Genomic DNA, 23,554 nt, shown 5'->3' on the forward strand with positions numbered 1-23,554 from the left:
TATTTTATATATATTTTCTTTATGATCATAATCTTTTAAATTTTTATTATTATTTTGAATTCGGTAGCTTCATAAATTGGGCCTAAACATGCATATTAGGAAGAACAATATTTGAGCTAAAATTTACATCTGCAAACATAAATTGCCCATGAACAAAATAATTATCTTACACAAACTATAAATATCATTTAAGATTCATCAATTGAAAATATATTTTAAAAAAAAAAATTGGTAAAAATATTCAAAAATGGACAAATATTCGAAAGGCAGTTAAAGTATTAAACCAAAAAAACACGAGGAGCTCAGCTCACTCCCAAGTTAGGGCAACTCATCAATTGTCGCGTTTACACAATGCCCCGTAATAGTATACTAAGACACGACACCCTTCCGAGAAATCATCATCAGTATTAGTACAAAAAAACAACCGTCGATCCATAGTATAGTATAAATTAAAATTCGCCAGCTAGGTTGAATATCTCTCGTTCCTCCTCCAACTCGTCGTCTTTACTTCCATAAATCAAAACTCGTTTATCTTCACTCTCCTCAAACTGCATACACAGAAAACACTGTTAATTCAAAATTAGAATAAACTGCATATGGAAACAACTGAACAAACCTACCTTTTCGATCGTTCAAAACTTTCTTGACATGGTAAAGTCATACACTATCTGGATGAGTTTCTTCTTGAGTGTCATCTCTTTTAGTCAACACAGACTGATGACCAGTCAACGAACCTGTAGCAGCCATCTCCACTTGACCTTCACTTGCATTCCTATCGCCATTTTCACCGTCGTTCAGTGAAACCGCAGCTAAGGAGGCTGCCACTGTACTTTCAGATGTAGAAGTTGAGGCGTAGGCCTCAGACTCGGGATTAGGCCCTCTATATAAGGGTAACCATCTTTTCCACTCGTTACGCCTCCTCACTTTGTCTCCCTGCAAAAAAAATATATATATACAATTATTGATTATTATAATAATTTTGGTGCCAAAATAAAATAAAAGCTTGGAAGATAAAATCAATGGAGAGTTAAGAGAGCAGAAATGAAGAGTTGACCTGTACTTCCACAATCGCGGAACTTCTCATGGATTCCAAAATCAATGGGATGTCATTTGTCAACAGCGTAACCTAAAAAGGCAAACACGAATACATGACATCGGTCCATACAATAAAGTAATAGGAATCTTATAATCAGATTAAAGGCCCTTCAAACTTGCTCAGTTAATGCAGCAGACATCCAAGATACGATCAGATTTACACGATGCTATTGTCAAGAACAAGTAGGGCAATCTAATTAAAGCAAAAGGAGAAGAATTCAATGATTTAATGCAGTCCATTTAAATAAACCAAATTAGGATGAAAAAAACTCGGGATGATGGTTAATATAGAAAAACAGATGTGGTCAAGAAAGTATCTCTATTAAGTTTTTATCAAACTTTCATACAAGTGTAGATTTCCTTCTAATTAGATCATTCTTTAAAGAAGAATCTATATAATGGCATCTTCAATTAAAACATGCTACATTGAGAAGAACAAACTACGGATGCCAATAAGCAAAATAGTTGATGCAACCAATACCAGCAGAAGTATGCAATATTATAAAATCAACGATATGCTTATGCTTTTAGATAAAATGCAAAGTTTGTTAACATTATACATCCCGATATATTTTTCAAGCGCCGCAAATTATGAACACGTAAAAGTTATCTAAATTAATTTTTTTAACCCAGGAGATACATCAATAAATCATAACAAACACAAAATTGAGTCCGTCGATAAAAATCCACGTTGAGTTAAATATGTGCAATGAACCATTATCCAGAAACAAATTCTGAATATCTTATTGTGATAGCATCAGATCATAAATCATAAAAGCACAAATTCAACAGTAACTTACTTTCCGAAAGGCAGCTATCAAAGTAATAGGCACCCAGCCCTGATCATCCATCTTTGACCTCAAAAAGTTATCCTTCACCAAATTTGCATCGCTGGGACAAGATAATTACTTCCTTCAGCATAACAGAGCAGATAAAGAAAAATACAAGCAGGACTTAGCTCTTGAGAGCAACTCTTTCAAAAAAGATTACCTGAAATAGAAGTCTATTTGTCTAACAATTTTACTTTCTAAAGGTTCTTCTTCATTAGTAGGAGGTAAGAACATAGGTGGCAGTGGAGGACCAATTGGCATCCTAAAAGGCTCAGGAGACATCGCTGGAACATACATATAAGGAGACACCATATCTGAAACTACACAACATTTCTTAGAAAGCCCGAATAGTCAAATTCTAGAACAGTAGTAGTAAAATTCGACGAACTCACCAAACCCCATTGGTGCAGGGAAAAGTCTCATAGGTGGGGGTGCCATAAAGGGGCCGGCGCCAGGTGGCAGTGGAGGTGGCATGTACCCTACGGGGGGAGGGGTCATAAACGGAGGGGCGTGATGAACATCTCTACGATCTTGATCGCGTCTGCCTCCTCCATGGTTATTGTGGTAGGGCCCATCTCCACGAGGGCGGGGCCCGTAATTATTCCTCCTCGAATTATTCCTCGGAGAAGAATGGTCATTACCAGTGTGCGACTGAGAACCACCAACTCCACCGACAGGTCTTGCCCCTCTCAGGGAAGTATCCAACACAGGTGGAACCATACCGTAAGGTGCTTCGAAAACAGGATATGGTGGCGGCATTGGAAGAGATGGCGGCTGATTGAAAGAATTCTGAGACGGTCCACTTACTGAGTTGCTACCTCCACCACCAGCACCACCTCCGTTGCGATTCCTTGACCTAGGCCTTGGATTGCTTCCAGCATGATTAGCATGGACATTGTTATTAGCAGGTCTCTGAGGAGGTTGAGATATTATAGGAGCCTATAAAACCAAAAAAAATTAAAGATGTTAAAGGCAACTTTCCAGTCATTCTCAATGATTAAGAATAGGCCTTACAATCATTAGATGGATGTAAAACAGAAGTGATATAGTTAAAGTTTACATGCCCCTGATTAAAAGATAAAAAAAGGCTGCAAAAACAGATAACAAGTCCACTCAGAAGCAGAAAACAACTTCTTTAATGAGTTTAAAACGGTCACACGCAGAAGAAAGAACAATTTGCCAAGGGCTACATGTAGCATAATGGCAGGCTGTGTATCTTTACGTATGTACCAAAAAGGAATCTATGGCTAAATTTCAATCTTTAGACTATTAAAATGAATAACTTGGCAGCAATGTTGAAACAAAAAATAACAAAGAATACGAAAAAAAATACTTCTTCACATCTTTAAAGAGTTTAAAATAGTTACAATTTTTTAAGGGGTTCATATAGCATAAAGCCGGCTGTGTTTTTATACTTATATATACTAAAAAGAAATTCATTGTAAAACTTCAATCTATATCATTAGACCAATAAAAAGAATAACTTAGCAGCAATGCTGACACAAATAATTTGAAAATTACTTCTTTATATCTTTAAAGAGTTTGCAATACTTGCACGAATAAGAAGGAATCACTGTAAAACTTCGATTTTTAGACTATTTAAAGAATAAAGCCACCAAATATACCAAATCATAAGAACTGCAAGTATAGCCACAAAGTCACACAAATAAACCAGATCAGTTATATTATATACATATAATAACCTGCGATGAAGATACTAATCCATCTGAAACGGGTCTGGGTGTATCCGATGACGATCTCGGACCGGCTCGGGCGGTTTCAGAGAGAGCTGGCCAGGAAACATCCCCACCCATAACGGAAACAGGCTCAACAACGCCGTTTACTGGCCTGTTCCAAGCAGGCCTCCTCGGTGGACCAGCATTACTATTGCCGTTAACATCAGAGCTCTCGGACTGGGCTTCCAAGCCCGAACTCTCATTTGGAGCAGAGACCTGTTCCGCCGGCGGAGACGAAGAAGACCCAGGAGCGACGGAAGCGGAAGCGGAAGCGGCGGCGGCGGCGGCGGTAGGAGAGGAGGTTTGCTCGGTATCTCCGCGAACGACGGAGGCCCACGGAGCAGGGAGGCTCCGGCGGAGAGACTGAGGACTGTTAACCCCTCCGCCGTTGGAGGCGACGTCTGCGGTAGTGGTTGCAGAGTTGTCCGTCACCATCCTAGGTTAAGAACCAAAAATCTATACAGAAAACAAAAACCTGAGCAATTGAATTTTTTTTTTCTTTATGTGAAAACCTAAATGTGTCTTCGGTGAAAACACCGATATATACTGGTGGAATTAGACGGATTAATTGAAAGAAAAATAATGTATGTCGAAGGGGTGATCGGAGGTTAAATTAGGGTTTCGGCCGTCAAACAACAGCGATCAAAACTTTGTTTCTCTCTCCTCTCTCTCTCTCTCTCTAAAGTAGCACATAGTATGTATTTTAGTGTGTGTTGTGAATATTGAAAGTGCTGACTGACTCTATACCGGTGCTAAGGAGACCGATTATTTATATATATTGAGTAAAATATTAGTATATAAAATTAAAAATAAAATAAAATTTGTAAAATATAATAGTTAAAAAAAATATATATATATATCATACCAATGCACAACTGTTTCCAAATTAGTAGCCTAGTTTGTTTAGAATTCTATTTACTAGTTGCTAAATATTAATTTAAATCTTGTGAAAAATAAAATATATTTATACAAAACTGAGGAATATATTCCCAATATATGAAAGATATTTTGTATTTATACATAGTAAAATACGGAAATATTCATCAATAATTAGCCTTGGATTCCAAACATCATTGCGTATTATTAATCTATTTTATAGTAGTTTCCTTCTTATTAATTACACTTAATTGGTCTTGTGAATATTTTAATAAAATTTCCTTGTTTAATTAGTTATGGGCTGTGTTGTATATGTGATTCATTCCTACTTGGTAATTGGGCCGCCACATCTGAATTGGCCCGGCCCGTTCTTCCTTTCAACTACGTGTTTGGTTTTCTAATTTTTCATGCCATTTGTCACATCAACAACCAAATATGACACAATAGAACAATTAATAATAATTAATATATTAAATTGTTATTTTATGCTGAAGAGTAATTAAGAATTAAACTCAAAATCAGAAGAAATTGTTTATAGAATTATAATTTTAATGTTAAAACAAGAGAAATGCATGCACGTGGCACGCATCTCCTAGACATAAAACACGTGATGTAACAAACTTAATAATAGTCCAAAGGAAGACAAACTCCCCCTAGTGTATCCGGTTCAGAATACTGTGTTCTGTATCATAAGTCATAACTAACTCATTTTCTTTTTATTCAGATCAATTTTATATTATTATGTAAATATTGATTTGATGTAAATCAATAAAATATTATATTAATTATCAAAAAAAATTATACTTGTAAATTGCATTATTAATTTAAATGGGAAATAGTGTGCACATTATTTGGAATGAAGTCACGTGGATAAAACACGTGACTTTAATATTTTCTCTGCCCTTATTTTGGGCCCAGCAGCTTAACCCAATAGGATTGGGCTTCATTAATAGGGCCAGAAAACATCTATTAGAATACATACTAGATTTCGATCCAACTTTAAAATATCAATATTATTAATTTATTATGTATCTTATATTCTAGCTAACCGAAAACATAGAAACTACTACGAATTCCGTCGATTACGATTCGAATATTTATGACTTAGTAACAAGTCTTTTCATTCCAAGTTTCGATTTTCCGAAACTTTCGGGAATGAATTAAATTGACATTAGTTTTAAACGTTCGAAAATATTGATTTTTTTAGGAAATGCTCCCCTAATTGAAGAATGAAACAGTTCAACTGACATTTTAATTAATCAACTCATTTCAATTAACAAATAATCACAATAAAATTAAAAAAAACAAGTACATCAAACACTTGATCACCACAATTAAATTATTTTTAAAAAAAACATGCATATATAAATTCAACCATGTATACTAATGATTGATAGATCTACAATCAAGTCGAATCTCGGTTCCGCCACCATTGATGCTGCTCATCTTCACCATCGAATTCGCAAACGCCTCGTAAAACTCGGGCCGAGAGGCAGCATACTTCTGTACCAAAGCCTGTGTCCTGGAATTAGTAAGAAGTGCCTGGTCCGAAGAGAAAATGCTCTTCCCTTGTACCAGCATTTTGTAGTAGGCATTATCGAAAACCGTCGGCGAAGTATCTAGAAACGAACCCGCATTTTTCACCGTGTTATGCATCGGGCAAACCTGCCTTAGACTCGACGCAAACGATGGATCCATCGACGGATCGACGTCCGTTTTATTGTTGAAGTTGTGGATTCTGTTCTGGAAAGATGAACAATGAGAGAATCCAAGTGTATGCCCTCCTACATAAATATTTAATAATAATTATGAGTGTGTTTAGTTAATTAATAAGGTAACTACATAGTAATTAATAATTAATTAATTACCTGAGAGTGCCACTAAATCATCAATAGAAAGGCCTCTCTGAGAAAAGCTCTGTTGTAATTGAGATATATTGAATGTGGGAAATGGTAATTGTAGTGAATCATTTGCAATTGAAATTCTTCCATCTTTTCTTCCTTTAGGCACATTCCAATTGGGACCTCCAGACTAATTAAAATATAATTAGTTAATTAACCTCTTCAATTTGTGCTAATTATTAATTAGAATATTATTTATTCGAATTTTAAATAATTTAGGACACCAATAAGGAATAATACTTACAAATGAAACTGCATCTCTAGCAGCAAGAGCTAAAATATCAGCACAAGAAACGACACCGGGGCACATTTTCTCGACTTCCTTCTTTGCATTATCAATAACATAAAATGCATGCAATGAAATATTCGGAGGTCCGTCTTTTTCGGCCTGGTTTTTCACCGTCGAATTCAGCAGCACAGAACCATCACACCCCTTCAAAAATTAAATAATTACACAAACTAATCAATTTAAAGTCGAATTTATTTACGACAGATAATTGTTTTCTTTTTTTTTTTTTCTAAATTGTGTACTTACCCTGATGAAGCAATCATGGAAGTGCATCCTAAGTAAAGCTGCCGGAACCGTTTTGTCGTTGATCATGCCTTTGTGCACGGCTTCTGCGATGGCCGTCTCGGCGTTAGGGCATGTTTGGTCGTAGTAATTCAAACTCAGTGCATTTGAAGAGCTGATCAAAGTTGATGCAAAAACAAACATAGTAACTAAAAAGGAAACAAATTTGGCTGCCATTTCTTAAATTAATTTATCTTATTTTTCTTGATTCAGTGAATGTGATTGGTTGAAGGAAGTGTACAAAGGGTATTTATAGGACAACATACACCCCCCTACCCCCACCCCACCCCTCCCCCAACTGATCTTCTAGTGGTGGTGGTTTAGTTGGGGAGAGATGATTCACCATTAACATGTTTGGTGAGCTAGAACAAATTAAAGTTTGATGAGTTTGCTAAGAGTAGTTATATCATATATTTTTAATTAAAACTACAGAAATGAATTTTTTTTAGTATTGTTTGTTTAGCAAGGCATTCCATTTCTGCATGTAATAATATATATTCCATTTTGGGCTAAAAAGATGTAGTCTTGCTGACGTGGAGAACCATGCATGTAATTAAATTTGTTATAGTTGGTATACCAGACGAAGTTTAATTAAGTCATACTTTATAACCAATTCACTTGCAGTTGCAGGCTTAGGGTATAACTATATACTTTAAATAAAAATATTATTATGTGATGTGAGAGAGTGGAAATTATTATTTATTTTGGTGGATAGCAATCTAAGAGAGTGTTTGGCTGATCTTATAAAATGTTTAAGAGCTTATAAGCTCTTTAAAGTGTTTGGTATTTTATTTTAAAAGGATTTTAATTTTTTTAAATAAATTGTCGGAGCGCTTAAATCCCCACCTTTTTATATAAGATTTTATAAAGAATAAAATTAGCAGATAAACTTATTATTAATTCAAACACTTTAAAAGTTAATTCTCAAAATAAGTATGTAACCAACTTATCAGTTGTTAAAATAATTTATCGGACGTAAGAGTTTATTGATTGTTTATTAAACTAAGTTCAGCCAAACAGGACATAAATAAAAACTAAAAATCTGTCTTCCTTTCATGTAGTATGATACCATAATTACAATCGTCGTACGTAACCAAAAAACATTGAAAAATAATAAGCAATCCAAAGATGCACATTATCGTGCCTCTTATTACGCGCATGTCTTTCGACTTTCAATACAATGAAGATCGAACAAATCCCGTCTCCAAGTCTCGACCGGTTCTCTTCTTCGATTGGCCCGAAATATATTTTGGGGCGGGCTGCTTTGGGTAAAATAGTTAGCTCGCCACGGCCTTGAAGATAGCAAGGCCCATCCATATAAATCTCAAAATTGGGCCGGGCTCGAAAATGTCTGACCAAAAGCCCAATTAGAAGGGACAACATTTAAAAATGTTTTAACTATACCATCAGTTGTGGTCACCATGAAGGAAATTGATTGGCCATTAAGAAAAGAATTAGATTGCCAATTAGCACCCCAATTTCTTGACATAGGCATCCACCCTGTTTTCGGGCCCTTGATTTGTACGGATTGTATGGATCCAGCATTTCCAACGTTTGTTATCAAGACTAACTCAAAGTAATCCCTCCCACTTATCGTAAATCTAACTCCACCATGTTTCTTGCAAGGAACCCTGCAATAAATAACCATCAGTTTATAAAAATATTTTTGCTCGATATTATCTATGACTTTAAAATTTTAATAATTTATTAAATTCATTTTTTTCCTCGTTTACTCTTATCAATTCAATTCTATTAAGAGTTAAAATTCTCTTACTACATTGTTAAACTATAGGGTTTGGTTATTTTAGTCTATTTTCTGTATTTTTCCTAAAAAAATGTCATATTTATTAAAACCATTAATATTTAGGTAAGCTGAAAAGTGACCCTTAAAAAGAATGAGGAAGTGTCTATCAATTCTTATCATAATTCTCAACAAATCATTTTTTTTTATTAGATTTAGGGAGTTCATTGCATTTTTTACAAGCATGTTATATTGAATTGCTAAAAACTCCTCGTGTAATAAATATTAGCAAAAAACTTCAAATGATGCTTTTTCTTGGCACATAACTCCCAAGTAAATAGAGCGTCTAAGGAATAGTTTTGCTAACAACATTTGAACCATAGGGTAGATTTGGTTAATATTTATTACACATGGAGTTAGTTGACAATTAAAATAAATATATGGGTGGTAAATGCAATAAATCCTAGATTTATAGCAAGAGTGAGTAATAAAGAGTACATACCTTTGGTAGATGACGGGGACAATGCCGCCTCTGTAAATGGCGATTTTTTCCCAGGCGGGCTGAGCCATGTCGAAATGCTGACGTGGAGGGTTGCACCACCCGCCGTTGTCGCTAGGAAGGTCAAAGTTCGGAGGGCAGAAGTTAGTGGCGGTGACGGTGACAGACACACCTTTCTTACACCACTGAGGGTCAGAATTGTAATCACACATTATCTTGAAGCATTGACCACACGAACCTCCGTTGTTGAACAGTGCTGTACTCAGCGCTGCAGTTCTTGTACCATACCCAGCCGAGTACAAGTTTCCATACCCACAAGCACCCCCTAATTATATATCCAATTAAAAAGTACTATTATTTTTATTTTTCAAATAATCAAAAAATAAATAAATAGATAAATATGTAAATTTAACTTACCCATTGTTCCAGAAGCATCACTGCCTCCGTAGAAAGTTGCATGAGCCTGAGTCCATCCAGAGGCTGTGAGTGCATTAGCACTAATGATGAAATAACTTAATCCAATTGTAATTATCACTAATTGTAATAATAAAACTCCACTTTTAGACATATTATTCTTTCTTTTTCTTATTGGAGAAGACAGAGGAAAAAGATAATTGGTGGGTGATTTAATTGCAAAAAAATAACAAGATTTGTGTAGGTGTTATATAGGTGACATATTAAAGAGCAAAGAAACCTCACATGTGACAGCAGAAAAGTTACAGCATTTAAAATAAATAAAATAATAATAAATAGTAAAATAAAAATTGAATTATATCATCTCTGGGAAGTCTGAATCTAATTCAATTATTCCCACGTTCTCTCTCTCTCTCTCTCTCTCTCTCTCTCTCTCTCTCTCTCTCTCTCTCTCTCCATTACAAAAACCCACATGGGTTCTCTCTCCAAACAGAGGAGCCTTGAATGGATCAAATTTCCAAATTGCTTCATTTCTTTAAATAATTTAAAGATTAAATCCACTAGATAATATTAAATACCTTTTAATTAATTAATAGTTTGGCAAACAAAAAAATAAAAGTAGACAAAATATTGTTCGGCTATAGCATGTGCTTAGTTTGGCTGCATATGTACACACACAGTCACATTATTTTCATGTGCAGACGCACATGCATGCATGCATGCCTTTTCACATTATAGGATGACACGTTGTCATTATTAATCCTGTCTAAATGCAATTATATCTAACCCTAATCATAAGTAGAATCATTTATAGAGGTCAAAATAATATTCCCTCGATCAAGTGGTAAAATATATACATATACAATAAATCTAATTCATTACTGCATATAGAATTATTTGATTGCATCATATTTACTTTTAAGGATAAACTAGCTATAGTTTCATTACAAGGAATTTTGAAGACACAATAATTTTAGTGCAGAGTCACATGTGAAGATACCAGCATCTAAAGGAAAATAAATTATTATCATTTATCATTTAATAAATTAATCACAACATGCCCAATCATTGGAAACTCATTTAGGTGAAAATTATTATTATTATTACCTCATAATTAATTATTAAGAAACAATTAACAACTTGCCACAATCAAAATCAGACATCCTCATAACAATTCCAACACTAAACCTAGACATAAACTTCTTCTTCAGAAAGTCGATCACAACACCATCACTCTCTTGTACCAAACCAACCAAATAAGCTGCACTAATAAGACTAAAGCTTCTCCACCTCCTCTGTTTCGAAAACTTCTGCAGACCCGTTTTCGTCCTTTCACATTCTTCGTCGTCTCTTTCGGTTTTCGTCAACAAAGCTTAGCTTCGGCTAAACATCTTGCAAGAACGACACTGTCTTCCAAAGCCGAACAACCTCCTTGACCTAAATCAGGTGTCATAGGATGTAAAGCGTCACCGAGTACGCAAACGTTGTTTTTAACTATGTCCCTCGTAAGAAGATTCCATGGGGATCTTTGTCTTAGATGAGCATATGAGATGCAATCCAGTGTGGTTCGCTCCACCACATCGAATACGTCTTTCGGTGCATCTTTTATGCTGCTCAGCACAAATTGCTTCATTTTCAGGGGATTATTCTCATTTTCATCATCTGTTTGCAAATTGTTAAAGGATATTGTTAAAACTTATTTTTTTAAATCGGCGAAAATCATATATATATGTATGTATATATCGTTGCTTACATTTAAAGAGTGACGGAGAGAAAGTGCAAAACCAGTATAAACTCTTGTCATCACAGGTTACAAAACCATAGCGTACACCCCCACCAAAGTAAGCATGGAACTTCGGTTCGTAACCATGGTTAGTTGGGTAGACAACATAGCCTCTAATTGCTGATCTCCCGGTGTTAATCGGATCCTTAAGACCCAACCATTTCGCCACCATTGAGTTGACTCCATCGCATCCGATCAACACCTTCAATTTGAAGAGCCAAAAAAATAATTAATTGAAAAATGTCAGCCGTATTTTTTTGGCAAGAATTTGAAGTCTACCTTGGTTCGGAAAACGGAACCATCTGCAAGGTGCAGCAATTTGAAGTTCCCTGATTCTTCGATGGAAACAATTTTCGAAGAATATCTGACGGTGCCTTGTGGCAACTCTCTCTCTAAAGTTTCTAACAAGTCTTTTCTTCTCACGCAACGGAGTTCAGTCTTGCCACTGCATATATATCAAGTATGTTATTATATGTCTTTTTTACTTTATTTTTAAAGTTACGCTGTAAGAAACTACGATCATATTGACATCATAATATATGTTCGAGAAAATTAACTATTGAAGTTTCAGCGAATCTATAAGGAAACTTACGAGTTGAGATTTGAGTTGGGGCTTGGCTCTTGGCTAGGCAGGTTCGAATTGAACGAACTAATTTCAAAACTAATTCGAAAAAAAAAAAAAAACCGGTAAGCACGGCAATTAAAACTGAGATATTTTACATTATAGGTAAAATCAGTTCAACATTTTGCAAGATATTTGTCGAAATCATACGCTTGAATTTGGAGAGCTGTTGCCCTAAGCACATCTCCAATGCCAAGAGCATCGAGTGCCCTCCACGCGTTTGTCCACATGGCAAGCGCGAACCCCGTTAATCTTAAACTCTCCGATGATTCCAATACCAAACTCCGAATTCCGAACCTAAAAATTTATTACACAAAAAAATATAAAATTATTAAAAAAAAAATCAACACCGATGATATTAACATACCTGTGAAGTCCCAAAGCGGTAGCGAGACCGGCTATGCCAGCTCCGACTATGACAATATCTTCGTGGAATTCCATGTACACGTGTGACACAGATTCGTTACAGACAATAATGGAAAGAAGATGATCAAGAGGTATTGGAGTTGTGCCTTTCAAAAAAAGAGAGGATAAGATTTTATAGAGTTAAAAAGAATGGCGGGACCTCTGTTTTTGGTTGATGACGGAAGGAAGTACGTCATTCTTTTTGACTGGAAAGAAGACCCAACTGAACTTGAGTAGCAAGGAAATGTGTATCCACCTTCTAAAGCAATCCCACTATCCCCAATAAGATTAAAATATAAGTAGGGTTCTGTAATTAGTGTTTCATTTCATCACCAATTTTGTATGTGTCTAGTATATATATAGTATTAATCTCTTGGATTTTATTGAAGATATTTATATAAGAAATAAAATATTAACTATAAACAGAGTACCATAATTTGAGGAATTGTATTGTTTCTTTTTTACTGTAACTATATAATAATAATCATAATTATACTAACAATATGAATATCGATTATCAAACACGACGATCATCCCGACATACAAATTAAAGAATGTGCTGCTCTCCAATCAAGTGCAATGCTTGATTAACGCAACGAACCAAACTATATCGAAGCAAAAGAAAACAAAAAGGCTTACCACGCACCAGTACGCGGTCCATGTTAGTCTATGATGATTACAAATGATAACATTAACATGTTTCCTACTGTTAACTCTAGCAACATCTATGGAGGAAATACATAGAACGAAGAAAGAAAAAACGAAGAAGAGCAGACATCCGCCATCAACTCATTCAGCAACTAAGCAGCATCTCCAGCAGTAGTAGCATTCACCGGTTCATTAGACCTGAATCCACGACCCCTGCCGCGTGGCCCCCTCCCACGACCACGGCCTACACCAAAAGATATCCACCATTTACGGCCAAATATATTAATTACCCAATATACCCCCCAGAGTTTGTTGAAAACAAATGGAGCAATGAGATTGATAATTTTTTTGCCAGTATATAAAAAAGGATTATCAAAGCAATTAAAATCTAAATGATAAATTATTTCGACGAAATTCATCTTTAACAAAAGTTTCCTAGATTTTTCTACCCAAAAAGATCCTATTTTAATAATTATCGTTATAAATAATTGAAATAAGAAGGCAGTACCACGAGGTGCTTCTTGATTGTAGCCTCCATCATCATTCTGTGTATCGAACTGAGGATAGTATTCGCCTCTTCCACGGCCACGGAAGCTGCGGCCTCTACCCCTACCCCTCGAATACCCACGGTTTCCCTCATAGCCTCCATCTTCAAACTCACCATTCGCAAATCCATTTCCTACAATGAAATCAGAGCAGAAGTTAATAATACTTGAAAAATAATGTTTAATTTTAATCTAAATTAGAAAAGAAAAAAGAAAAATAAATTAGCAAGATTCATACCGGGTGGGCCTCTAGGCCTCCCCCTCCCTCTACCACCACGGCCTCTTCCTCGGTTGCGAGGTGAACCCTCTGCACAATTAAAACATGTCAAAATGTATGCCTTGCTGGAATTTATGAAGAAAAATAACAGGAATCAGAAAATCGGAAAACACACCACCCCCATCATAGTCGAGCTCTGTAGGCACCTTCACTTGGTCAGCTGGTATGGGGGGTTGGTACCTATAGCACATAACTGACCATCAATAATCTTTCCAATCTATTAGGACAAATAGCAGTTTACAGATTAAAAAACAGAATAGTGAAGACTTCACTATTTAATTTCTACAAGAGGTTCCTCGAAAAAGTTGAAAGACATTTCAATTTAAGTGATTGTGATTATTTGCTCACAATGTATTACCACAAAAAAGATAATATAATCTATAAAAAAAAATGATATCAGCAAGAACTCACCCAATATTTTTCGTATCCAACTCCTTTTTCGAGAGAGTTATCGTGACCATCGATACTTTCCTTGTTGTTTCCAGACTGTAACAATTAGAAAACAATGTCACAAACGCCAGTAATATTTGTCCGACACACGAAATTTTGGGCCAGAAAAAATATCGTAAACTCCATTGTACAGACAGTGTGAAGTGCTCTTACATTTGGAGGCCTTCCTCCAGAGGTTCCCATGTGTCAGTTATATCAGTCGATTGAATTGCCGTAATTTGGTGAAGATCAGCAATTCTCCTCTGAATTAAAAACTTGAGGAATAAAGATTTGCATATTGCCAGCTAATGGAAAAAAATAAAAGAATAAATAAATAGGAAAACCTTGATCAACTCCACAATTGTTACAGTTTTGTTGATGGCTCTGCCCATTGCCTTGAATACTATTTCATCTGAACCCTTCTCCTACAACCACCACATAAAAAAATCTAAAATTATCAAATACTCTAAGGTATCTGCTAGAGAATCACCCGTGCGGCCATTCCATATTAGAATTAAATTGACTAATCAGGTTATTGGTGGAATATAATTTGCGGTTATATCAGCATCTGATAATGCAATACTAAATTTCATGCAAAATTTACGAGTCACTTTAGAACGTATAACATGAGAGCAGCACACCAGCAACATTCAATCAAGAGAAATCGAAGTAATATATAATACGACAGATGAAATGCTCTTCTCAGTATCATCATCTTCTTACAAGTATTTCACGAGTGAGTGTCCGCAATCAACATTTTTACCTCCGAGATATTATATACATCTAATAATCATTTAAAAAAAAACAGCCACAGAAAAAAATCAAGTGAACAAAATACAGACTAATTAATCAAACAATTTTTCTTTAAACAGATCAATAGTCAGTAACCAGACTCTAAAACACATCAATTCATAATTTCATACACAGACTCTTGAACAAATTATATGCAATCCCACACACACAAGTACACGTGATGAAAACACACACACACACACACACACACATATATATACCTGAAGCAGAGTCATGGCGTAGGTGATGTAGCTTCTCATCCTGCCTTGGCTTGTAATCCGAATTTCATTCTCATCAATTGGCGTATCCGCCTTTGGCTTCTCTACCTTCTGGTACCGATCCATGCTCTACAAAAATCCGAAATAAATCAGTAAATTAATTAAATTAAACGCAAAAATAAATAAATTACGAAGAAAACAAATCAGTAAATCCACCAACTAAAAAAAACACTGAAAAAAAGCAGTGGTTTAACTTTAACCGGCGAAGATAAGAGCAGGAGATCTGCAATTAATGATTGAAAAATAATTAAATATGGAATTACTCACATAGAAATACCGAAGTGAACGTATGTGTACGGAAGGATAAGATTATATGCGCTCTTCTTCTCCGGCTTCGTTTGTTCGTTAGGCACTGACCGCTTTAGTTGCGTATTTCTCGAAATTTATACTATCGTTCCGAAACTGTGCCCTAGTTCATTTTAACCGGTCCAGCCATCTGCTCTTGTTTTTCATCTCTCTCCCGTTTTTTTTCAATTATTATATTTTTTATCTTTTTCTTTTTTTATTGATTGCAAGTTAATTAGGATAAGACGATATATTTTGTAAGAAGCTGCGTACTTGGGAAATCTAAACAAACTGCTTTTTGCTTTTCGGCTGAAATAAATAATTTACTTTTCAATTAATTAATGGAAAGTGTGCTATAATCTTTGTAGTAATTATGTTATAATTTACTTTCATATTCTATGGTCAAAATGGTGACCTTTTTTTTTTTTAAATTATGAATTATTACAAATTATTATAATAATAATTATTATTATTATTAATTACTTGAGCAAACTTCGCAAATACCTAGTCACTCATATTTAAAATAAGTTATGAACATCAATATCTTATAAATATACTTAAGATTCTAGATATTATTTTTAAAATAAATTATTCTAGTGATTATCATAAAATAAGACTGTATAGATTGTGAAATGTTAATAGTTGATTTTATAAAAAATAATATGATCAAAATTAAAGAGTTTCATGAGATTTTATTGATAATCTAGGAACAGTTTATAATTTTCAAAAAGAGCTTATAAGCTCCTAGCTGCTTATTTAATATGCATATATCTTCTATTAATATACCTACGGCTCACTTTACTGAACGGCTTCCCACTTCCAAAGAACAATTGAATATTTCAGTAATATTACAGTTTAGACCACAACAATTTACAAGAACAATATAAGCTTACACCTTTATGTTTTTAAGTTACAAAAAAGCCCTCCCTCTCTCTCCTCTGTCCTAGCAGTTCTCATTCTGATGAAGCATGTCATGTACAGACAAACTATAATGGTTAAATCAAGAAAAAGAATTCCCAGGTAAGTGACTCTCAGAAAGATACAAACGTTAATCACAAAATTCGTAGCTGCAGAAACTTTGTGCAGTCGCACTATTAGTTGAAGGAAGAACCTTTCACATTTATCTCCTGCAAGAAATTTGTCCAGAATTGGTTATACATTCATTATAGCTATAGTAATTAGGCCTTATTCACCAACTTTACGGATCATGTCAAATAAAATTAGGAGAAAAAGAAGAATCATAAGCTCCTTGTGTAACAAATATATCGAGTATTAACCAAGTAATGAAGTGGGTTTTAAGTCTTAATGTGAGTACCGCATAAAAGAGAAAACCGAAAGCCCAGAAAAAAGAATTAATTCATATCATGATTAGATATCAAGTTTACCTAGACTTTGTATTCACCGACATGCATCCACTTAGTAGACGACCACTTATTCCCAACGATGACAGGACAACCCCCTGAAGTCAAACAAGATACCAGTATAATTAGGAAACTAAAAGTAAACCAAGGCAAGGGATCGAAAAACAAGCATGTGGACTTGTGCGCAATACTTAGGAAGAACGTATATAACATAAAGACTTGATTCCTCATCCAGCATTATTTATTTTTTTGGGTTTTGGGGGTAAATAAAATAAGGGGATCAAAATAATGGAAAATGGGATACAAATTAAACCCACCATGCAAGCTTGTTGGATCTAGAGTAGCATCAGGCCGCATACTCCAGAAAAGTAGTGCATCACCCATTTTTGGTTTGACAGCAAGGCCTCTCTTAGCACACTCGGACTTCTCATTCCACCCTGGCACAGTGCTAAAATTGCCCTTTGCAGCAGGGAATATTGTCTCGCCGCCTTCTTCAACATCAGACCTACATTAGGTGCATTATTTCAAATTAACAATCGTAAAACTAGATACTGTGGAACCGTCAATACATTGGTACAGTACTTACAGATACATAAGCACAGTAGCTATGCGTTGACCCCCATTTTTTGTGTTGAAATCATCAAGAAAGTAGTCATAATGAGGCTCGTATTTTTGTCCCACTTCATAGTGCAGAACTTGTAGACCTTCTCCGTGCTCTGTAAATTACGTCTAAACATAATCAGGTCACATTTGCAGAGAGCAGCATAAAATAGAAAATAGAGCACTCCGAATCATGTTATAGGGTAAGAGAAGAGCCACATGCAAAAATAGAGAATGCTGATTTTTTTTTTAATTAAGCAGCATATCAGTTGTTTGACACAGAAATACAATGCGGTCGTTAAGTACAAATATACCAATAACCAAGGTATATCGTGCTTGTTAGTCAAATAGATTTTTCCTGGTATTTACCTGACAGGCATATAGTTCGTGGGCATACTTTAAGATATCGAATTTGTATCACTACCAATGCACTCGTATGAAACAATAGATTTTCCAAAGCCGTGCACTACTTTGTTAGAATAGGTCAGAAATTTTGACAACCAGAGACCAACATTACCAAAGCCATACATCTTATAACCTTCAACAAAGTGCGAATATAATCTGAATGCCAATGTACTTAAATTTCCATACCTGCAGGTATAAAAGTGTAATCTGCTATTCTTTTTTCAATATCTTTAATGACTTTATCTCGTCCTCTCCTCAAAAACATTCCAGAACTTGTACGAACCCTGAAATGTGGTGTCACTTCTTTAAATTCAAAAACAAAGATAAGAGAATGGCAGTATTCTGAAGCCAATTCTTTATATATTCAGCTGAAATACAAGACCATAAATACCAGAAATAGAGATAGATCAGATCAACAAACCTGCTATCTTTACTCTTGCCAGTCTTGCTATCAACCACTGTCGATTTTACCATGTGAGGTCTGGCAAGATTTATCAGATACTCACATTCTTCCTTAGACTGTCAATAAAATAGTTAGTTACAGAAAAGTTTTATGTCAAATCAGCCAGAACATGTGCAGAAGATAGTAGCATCGGAATGTATTCTTGAACCATTTAGTTTAAAATAAGACAATTTCCAACAAGTTATTTAAGAAATGATCTCAATCCAATTTATAAGGTACAAATTCAAGCCAAAATAACATACATTTCTTATACAAGAATATAACATACAAATTTTAGGGAACAAGCATCGCAGTAAACTATTCCGCCAAGATGATTAACTACACCATTTCATGGAGCACAATGACTGTTTTCTCTCTCATTCAATTATTATCTGGAATCAAGCTCAAAAGGGAGTTTGGAGTTCAAAACACAGTGTGCTATCAATGGCTAATTGAATAAAATATGGAAATGGCTTATAAGTTTGAAAAATTAAGATCGTATTAAAATTCCATTTCTCCATGAGCAAACTGTCATTCAATATTCTTCTAATGAAAAGTAACAATTTACGTCGACACAGAAAGTTATATCTAATTACCTCTAGAATGACAATTTAGATCTTCGAACTTCAAATGTATGAAGGGCCATAATTTTGTAGGTATCGTGGAAAGGGGAGAAGAAAAGATAAATGGATTTGTTTGTTAAGCTTTGAAGATATTGGTTCCCTAAACAATTGGTTAACGGTGTTACGACATAATTAGTGACGGTGTTAAATGGATTTTCATTACCAACGAGCCAAGACAAACCACATCAATGGAAAACAAATAATGGTTAACCACATCATCAAAAAAACCCGAAAAGCATAAAAATACTCGAGCAATTTGAGCTGCTGTATGCATTCTACTTCCTAAAAACAATCATCATACTTCAACACAAAGCAATCGAATTAGGCAATACCAGACAAATCAAAAGGGAAAAAAATACATAACCAAATGAAACTCAATTACACAATTATCAAACTCAAGACCAAAACAAAAGCATTAAATAGAACAGATTTAAAATCGAAACTCACCAAAAAGTTATGATAGACGAAAGCCCTAGGCTCCCAGGAAAGAACCTCCGTCCACTGATCCCCTCTTTCCCCCAATCCATCTCCTTCACTTTCACCTTTTCTGCAAAATTAATACAAATAAATTATAAAAAAAAAATCAATCGCCACAAGTCACGAATATGACATAGAGACAAAGCTTACATGTCAATGGTCAATCGCTTCAATTTAATTCGCTCTCCGATCGGCGAAGAGTCTTCATCGGAGCCAACGGGGAGAGAGAGGATTCCGAGGCCGAGAAGCATCAAGAGAACTATTGTCAGCATTAACAGCATCGATAGAACCAGAACCACCGTCGACGATCTCTTCCCTTGATGCCGACTTCCCCTCCCCTTCGCCATTTTAATTCTATAATTGGAAATTAAATTAAAACCCTAACAAATAATAATAAGATACAGTCATACAGATTTTGTCTGGGGCTGAAGAGTATTTGTCCTGTGAATTCTCTGTTAATAATGTTATTCAATGGGGTGGAAGAAGTTGAACTGAAAATGTGAAATTACAGAACGGACTGAATGAATTGACGGTGATTAAGGGGTATTTCTGACAGTTCACATCTCCCCTCTTTTTTCTCTTTTCTTTTCTTTTTTCTTTTTTAATTATTATGATCATACAACTTGATTTCATAACACATGCACCAAAATAATACTAGATAAATATTAAATTAAATCATAACCTAAACTATATATAATTAATTCTAATCTATTTCAGAACCTGATTTCAATAATATCTGTCATTGATTTCGGGATGTGATAAACGTCGTTCGAGCTTTAATAATACTGTTTCGACTTCAAACGTGATTTTGATTATTTTTTATTCCAATTTTTGCAAGACCCGAAAAATAGGATTTGTAGCATTTTGAATTAGTTTGTTAATCCAACTTGAATCACCAAAATTGGATGTCGGACGAGAAAGTTATACATGAATCAATGGATACTGCTCACAACTTTGATGTATTGAGGATCTAAAATTCAAAATGTGACTCATTCATGCATAACTTTGTCACACAACATCCAATCTAGCGGATTTAAGTTGGATTAGAAAACTAACCCAAATGACTACAGTTTTCGTGTTTCAAATTTTATCTAAATCAAAATAGAAATATGTCAAAATTAGGTTCGAAGTCAAAACAATATTAGTAAAATTGAAACTATATTTAACATTTCAGTTTGTAATATAATGATTCTTATTCAAAAAATTATGAGAATTTAAACTATGGCCCAATAAATTACAAATCTTTTAACTTTTTAAAATGTTAGTGTATAAAATACTGAATAACTTTTATGATAACTTTGCCTGTAAAAAACGTAGTAAATATATTTTTGCTACCATACATAATAACTACATAAATATACAATTTCATTTTAATTTCTTACAAATGTCCTTTGTCCAATTTGATGTGAAAAAAAAAAAAACACAATTTAACTCCCATCGCCTCATTTAATCTTTGAACTAGCTCATAAATACTACACAAATTAATATTCATCAAAACAATATGTGGGTGCTACATGCATATAGAACAAAACAACACATTGAGGTGTCGGGTTTTGGTCCGACAAAAACCCTCCAATGCTCAAGTCATTCGTTAACAAAGTTTGAGAAAAACGATTGACAATACGTATAAAATTAAAATATATATATATATAAAAGTCTAAAAATATGGGCCGAAATCGTACAAAATATGGGCCGGAGTCGTACAAATACATTAAATAAAGCCCAACAAATAATTTAATTCACACTGGTCTCTCTTTTGAATTGGATCCATTATGGGGTTTTGACTTTTTGAGTAATACGGTTTGATTAATAAATAGTAAAATACTAAATTACTACACTGTTTAATTATATTACTAACTACTATAAATAATAACCCTTTGTCGTACTAGAAAAAAAGAAAAAAAAAAATTGACGTTGATTATCAATATACAAAGGCCAATCAAATATATGAAATGAGGGTTATATATTAGTATAATATTGTACAACATATCAAAGTTGACGAGATCTAGCAAACTTAATTCCTTATAAAATAAAATAAAATAAAACATCCAAATAATTCGTGATTTGTCACATTCATCCTATCCAATCCACGTGTTAATTTTAATCTTCTTTGTCCGGCTAATATGACTCATGTGCATGTTATTATTTTTGATTATTCTACGGATTTCCATAAACTAATATTGCTTAAGTTTGATTTAATTACGCGATTTAGACATTTGAAATAAGTATATTTAGGTCGGCACTAATTACTAATTAGCCAATCAACTTGTGTTATTTATTTATTTATTAATTATTAGCATTACTGCATTAGCAAATAGTGTACAAATTTTGTTTTACTCGTTCATAGTATCGTTTGACCGGTTATCTTTGTATTTAATTTTTCTAATTTTTTTTATTGAGTAGTCAATTTCGCTACCCTATTTTGATCATATTCTTTTATTTTGTGGCTATTATAATTTTATATTTTATATACACACATATTTTACACGCACTAACACACGCATGTGTGTGTTTTTTGTGGGCATATATATTTGACTCTGAACCCAAAAAAAAAAAAAAGAAAATCACATTTCGATAGGTTCAAAAATGGAGAAGCCGGCCGCAACAAAGTCAAAGAACAAGATTATGAAGTTTCTACCAAAAGCGGTGTCGTTTCAGAATATTCCGTTCAGTCCCCGGCGAGATTTGAGGGGCGATGTGAATTCGCACAGAGTGAAAGCCCTTCAGAACAAGGGTTTCTCCGGCCCGATGATTCCGGCAGAAGCCCGGCGGAAATCTAAGAACTTCGAAACTCAAGAACCCACTTCGCCGAAGGTGTCGTGCATGGGGCAAATCAAGCACAAGAGCAAGAGTAACAAGATATCCAAACAGAAACACGTTTCTTTGCCCAAGGAATTCAAGCCCGTCGAAACCGGCAAAATTAGGGCGGCGGCGGTGGTTCCGGCGGCGAAGAAGAAGGAGTCTGGAATTAAGAAGCTTTTCGGCGCCGGAAGGAAATCCGATGCGTCGATTGATTATAAGAGGCCGCCGATTTCTGAAAAGGCTCCGAGCCTGAACCAGATGAGGAAATTCGCCAGCAGCCGCGACGCGTTTGCGAATTTTGATTGGACGACGGCTCAAATTGCGCCGGAGGAGGAGGACCGGGGATTTTACTCCGACGACAGTGACGTGGACGATGACGTCATCATACCTTTTTCTGCGCCGATTTTGATGGCTGGAGCCGGTGGTGGTGTGTCCGGCTTGGATTTGGAGCCGAGGAAGGAAATCAACTTGTGGAAAAGAAGAACTATGGCTCAGCCCAAGCCTCTTCATCTCGATAGCGAATAATAATGTAAGGTTACGGTTTCGATTCGGTTTCGATTCCATTTCCGAGTTTTTGGTGAATTTCCGTAAAGCATTTTATTGTAAACGAGATACACATACAATGATACGAATAGATATATGTATATGTACATGTATATACGATTTAGTGGTTTTTCATTTTTTTAATTCAAGTGTGCAATTGTTTACTTGTGCAAAATGTTAGTGTTCCTCGTACCACAAAAATAATATGAAGAAGATGATGCGTTTGAGGTTTGTAACAAATCAAGATAGAAATTGGAATTTCTTGTAAGAAAAATATTCAATAGTTTATGCCTAAGGCCAAATGGATTATACTTTGAAAAATTCATTTGGAATAAATCGTAAAAAGTGCTGATGGTTAATCTCGAAATATTAAAAATCCATCCCCATGTGATAAATAAATTAGCAAAATTCCCCTGTAAAATTTGGTCAAAGGCGGACAATCCCCTAGTGCACTTTCGGGTTGCACACTCGTTACACCCGGGTAATACTATCAGAATTTTTTTATTCTCGATTAATTCACATAAAGTAATATTAATTCTAAAATAACCAATTTACATTTTGTGGTAGGTGGGCT

The 23,554-nt window shown here is 34.9% G+C and overlaps 7 protein-coding genes across 11 annotated transcripts; 1 reads left to right on the forward strand and 6 right to left on the reverse strand.

Annotated features, from left to right (window-relative positions):
- Positions 1 to 184: 184 nt before the first annotated feature.
- Positions 185 to 4,427, reverse strand: LOC105959599 (la-related protein 1C). Of its 4 annotated transcripts, none has more exons than XM_088812906.1 (7): positions 3,629 to 4,427; positions 2,318 to 2,864; positions 2,086 to 2,239; positions 1,896 to 1,986; positions 1,055 to 1,126; positions 621 to 933; positions 185 to 566 (listed from the first exon to the last, which is right to left on the reverse strand). In XM_088812906.1, the coding sequence occupies exons 1-6, from the start codon at positions 4,094 to 4,096 to the stop codon at positions 658 to 660; spliced, it is 1,608 nt and encodes a 535-aa protein (XP_088669032.1). In that variant the 5' UTR covers positions 4,097 to 4,427; the 3' UTR covers positions 185 to 566; positions 621 to 657. The 4 variants fall into 4 exon arrangements, with proteins under 4 accessions (XP_088669032.1, XP_088669031.1, XP_012839196.2 ...); XM_088812905.1 differs by having other exon boundaries at positions 2,086 to 2,245; positions 3,629 to 4,415; XM_012983742.2 differs by having other exon boundaries at positions 390 to 548; positions 3,629 to 4,406.
- A 1,340-nt stretch (positions 4,428 to 5,767) lies between these two features.
- On the reverse strand, positions 5,768 to 7,245 carry LOC105958954 (peroxidase 64). Its single transcript, XM_012982953.2, has 4 exons — positions 6,974 to 7,245; positions 6,683 to 6,871; positions 6,406 to 6,568; positions 5,768 to 6,321 (listed from the first exon to the last, which is right to left on the reverse strand). The coding sequence occupies exons 1-4, from the start codon at positions 7,184 to 7,186 to the stop codon at positions 5,921 to 5,923; spliced, it is 966 nt and encodes a 321-aa protein (XP_012838407.2). The 5' UTR covers positions 7,187 to 7,245; the 3' UTR covers positions 5,768 to 5,920.
- Positions 7,246 to 8,039: 794 nt separating this feature from the next.
- LOC105959603 (expansin-A11) lies at positions 8,040 to 10,160 on the reverse strand. The gene is made up of 3 exons (XM_012983748.2): positions 9,667 to 10,160; positions 9,253 to 9,574; positions 8,040 to 8,640 (listed from the first exon to the last, which is right to left on the reverse strand). The coding sequence occupies exons 1-3, from the start codon at positions 9,815 to 9,817 to the stop codon at positions 8,334 to 8,336; spliced, it is 780 nt and encodes a 259-aa protein (XP_012839202.2). The 5' UTR covers positions 9,818 to 10,160; the 3' UTR covers positions 8,040 to 8,333.
- Positions 10,161 to 10,742: 582 nt separating this feature from the next.
- LOC105959601 (monooxygenase 3) lies at positions 10,743 to 12,596 on the reverse strand. The gene is given in 7 exon segments (XM_012983746.2): positions 10,743 to 11,036; positions 11,039 to 11,325; positions 11,417 to 11,648; positions 11,726 to 11,891; positions 12,039 to 12,107; positions 12,219 to 12,365; positions 12,436 to 12,596. Coding segments are annotated over 7 exon segments (1,227 nt in total). The 5' UTR covers positions 12,510 to 12,596; the 3' UTR covers positions 10,743 to 10,784.
- A 367-nt stretch (positions 12,597 to 12,963) lies between these two features.
- On the reverse strand, positions 12,964 to 16,018 carry LOC105959604 (uncharacterized). 2 transcript variants are annotated; one of them, XM_012983749.2, is made up of 9 exons: positions 15,710 to 16,018; positions 15,386 to 15,511; positions 14,717 to 14,797; positions 14,547 to 14,635; positions 14,355 to 14,429; positions 14,059 to 14,123; positions 13,905 to 13,973; positions 13,630 to 13,800; positions 12,964 to 13,365 (listed from the first exon to the last, which is right to left on the reverse strand). In XM_012983749.2, the coding sequence occupies exons 2-9, from the start codon at positions 15,506 to 15,508 to the stop codon at positions 13,274 to 13,276; spliced, it is 765 nt and encodes a 254-aa protein (XP_012839203.1). In that variant the 5' UTR covers positions 15,509 to 15,511; positions 15,710 to 16,018; the 3' UTR covers positions 12,964 to 13,273. The 2 variants fall into 2 exon arrangements, with proteins under 2 accessions (XP_012839203.1, XP_012839204.1); XM_012983750.2 differs by having other exon boundaries at positions 15,720 to 15,861.
- Positions 16,019 to 16,524: 506 nt separating this feature from the next.
- LOC105959602 (2-oxoglutarate (2OG) and Fe(II)-dependent oxygenase superfamily protein) lies at positions 16,525 to 20,196 on the reverse strand. The gene is made up of 8 exons (XM_012983747.2): positions 19,786 to 20,196; positions 19,606 to 19,705; positions 18,515 to 18,612; positions 18,280 to 18,377; positions 17,675 to 17,804; positions 17,406 to 17,593; positions 17,113 to 17,186; positions 16,525 to 16,854 (listed from the first exon to the last, which is right to left on the reverse strand). Exons 1-7 carry the CDS (start codon positions 19,980 to 19,982, stop codon positions 17,113 to 17,115), a joined length of 885 nt encoding a protein of 294 aa, XP_012839201.2. The 5' UTR covers positions 19,983 to 20,196; the 3' UTR covers positions 16,525 to 16,854.
- Positions 20,197 to 22,098: 1,902 nt separating this feature from the next.
- Positions 22,099 to 23,155, forward strand: LOC105959605 (uncharacterized protein At1g76070). The gene has a single exon (XM_012983751.2). It carries the CDS (start codon positions 22,222 to 22,224, stop codon positions 22,960 to 22,962), a length of 741 nt encoding a protein of 246 aa, XP_012839205.2. The 5' UTR covers positions 22,099 to 22,221; the 3' UTR covers positions 22,963 to 23,155.
- Positions 23,156 to 23,554: the final 399 nt, after the last annotated feature.

This window comes from Erythranthe guttata, chromosome 14 (assembly GCF_056151865.1).
Source record: "Erythranthe guttata isolate IM_541 chromosome 14, IM_541, whole genome shotgun sequence".
Taxonomy (NCBI): domain Eukaryota; kingdom Viridiplantae; phylum Streptophyta; class Magnoliopsida; order Lamiales; family Phrymaceae; genus Erythranthe; species Erythranthe guttata.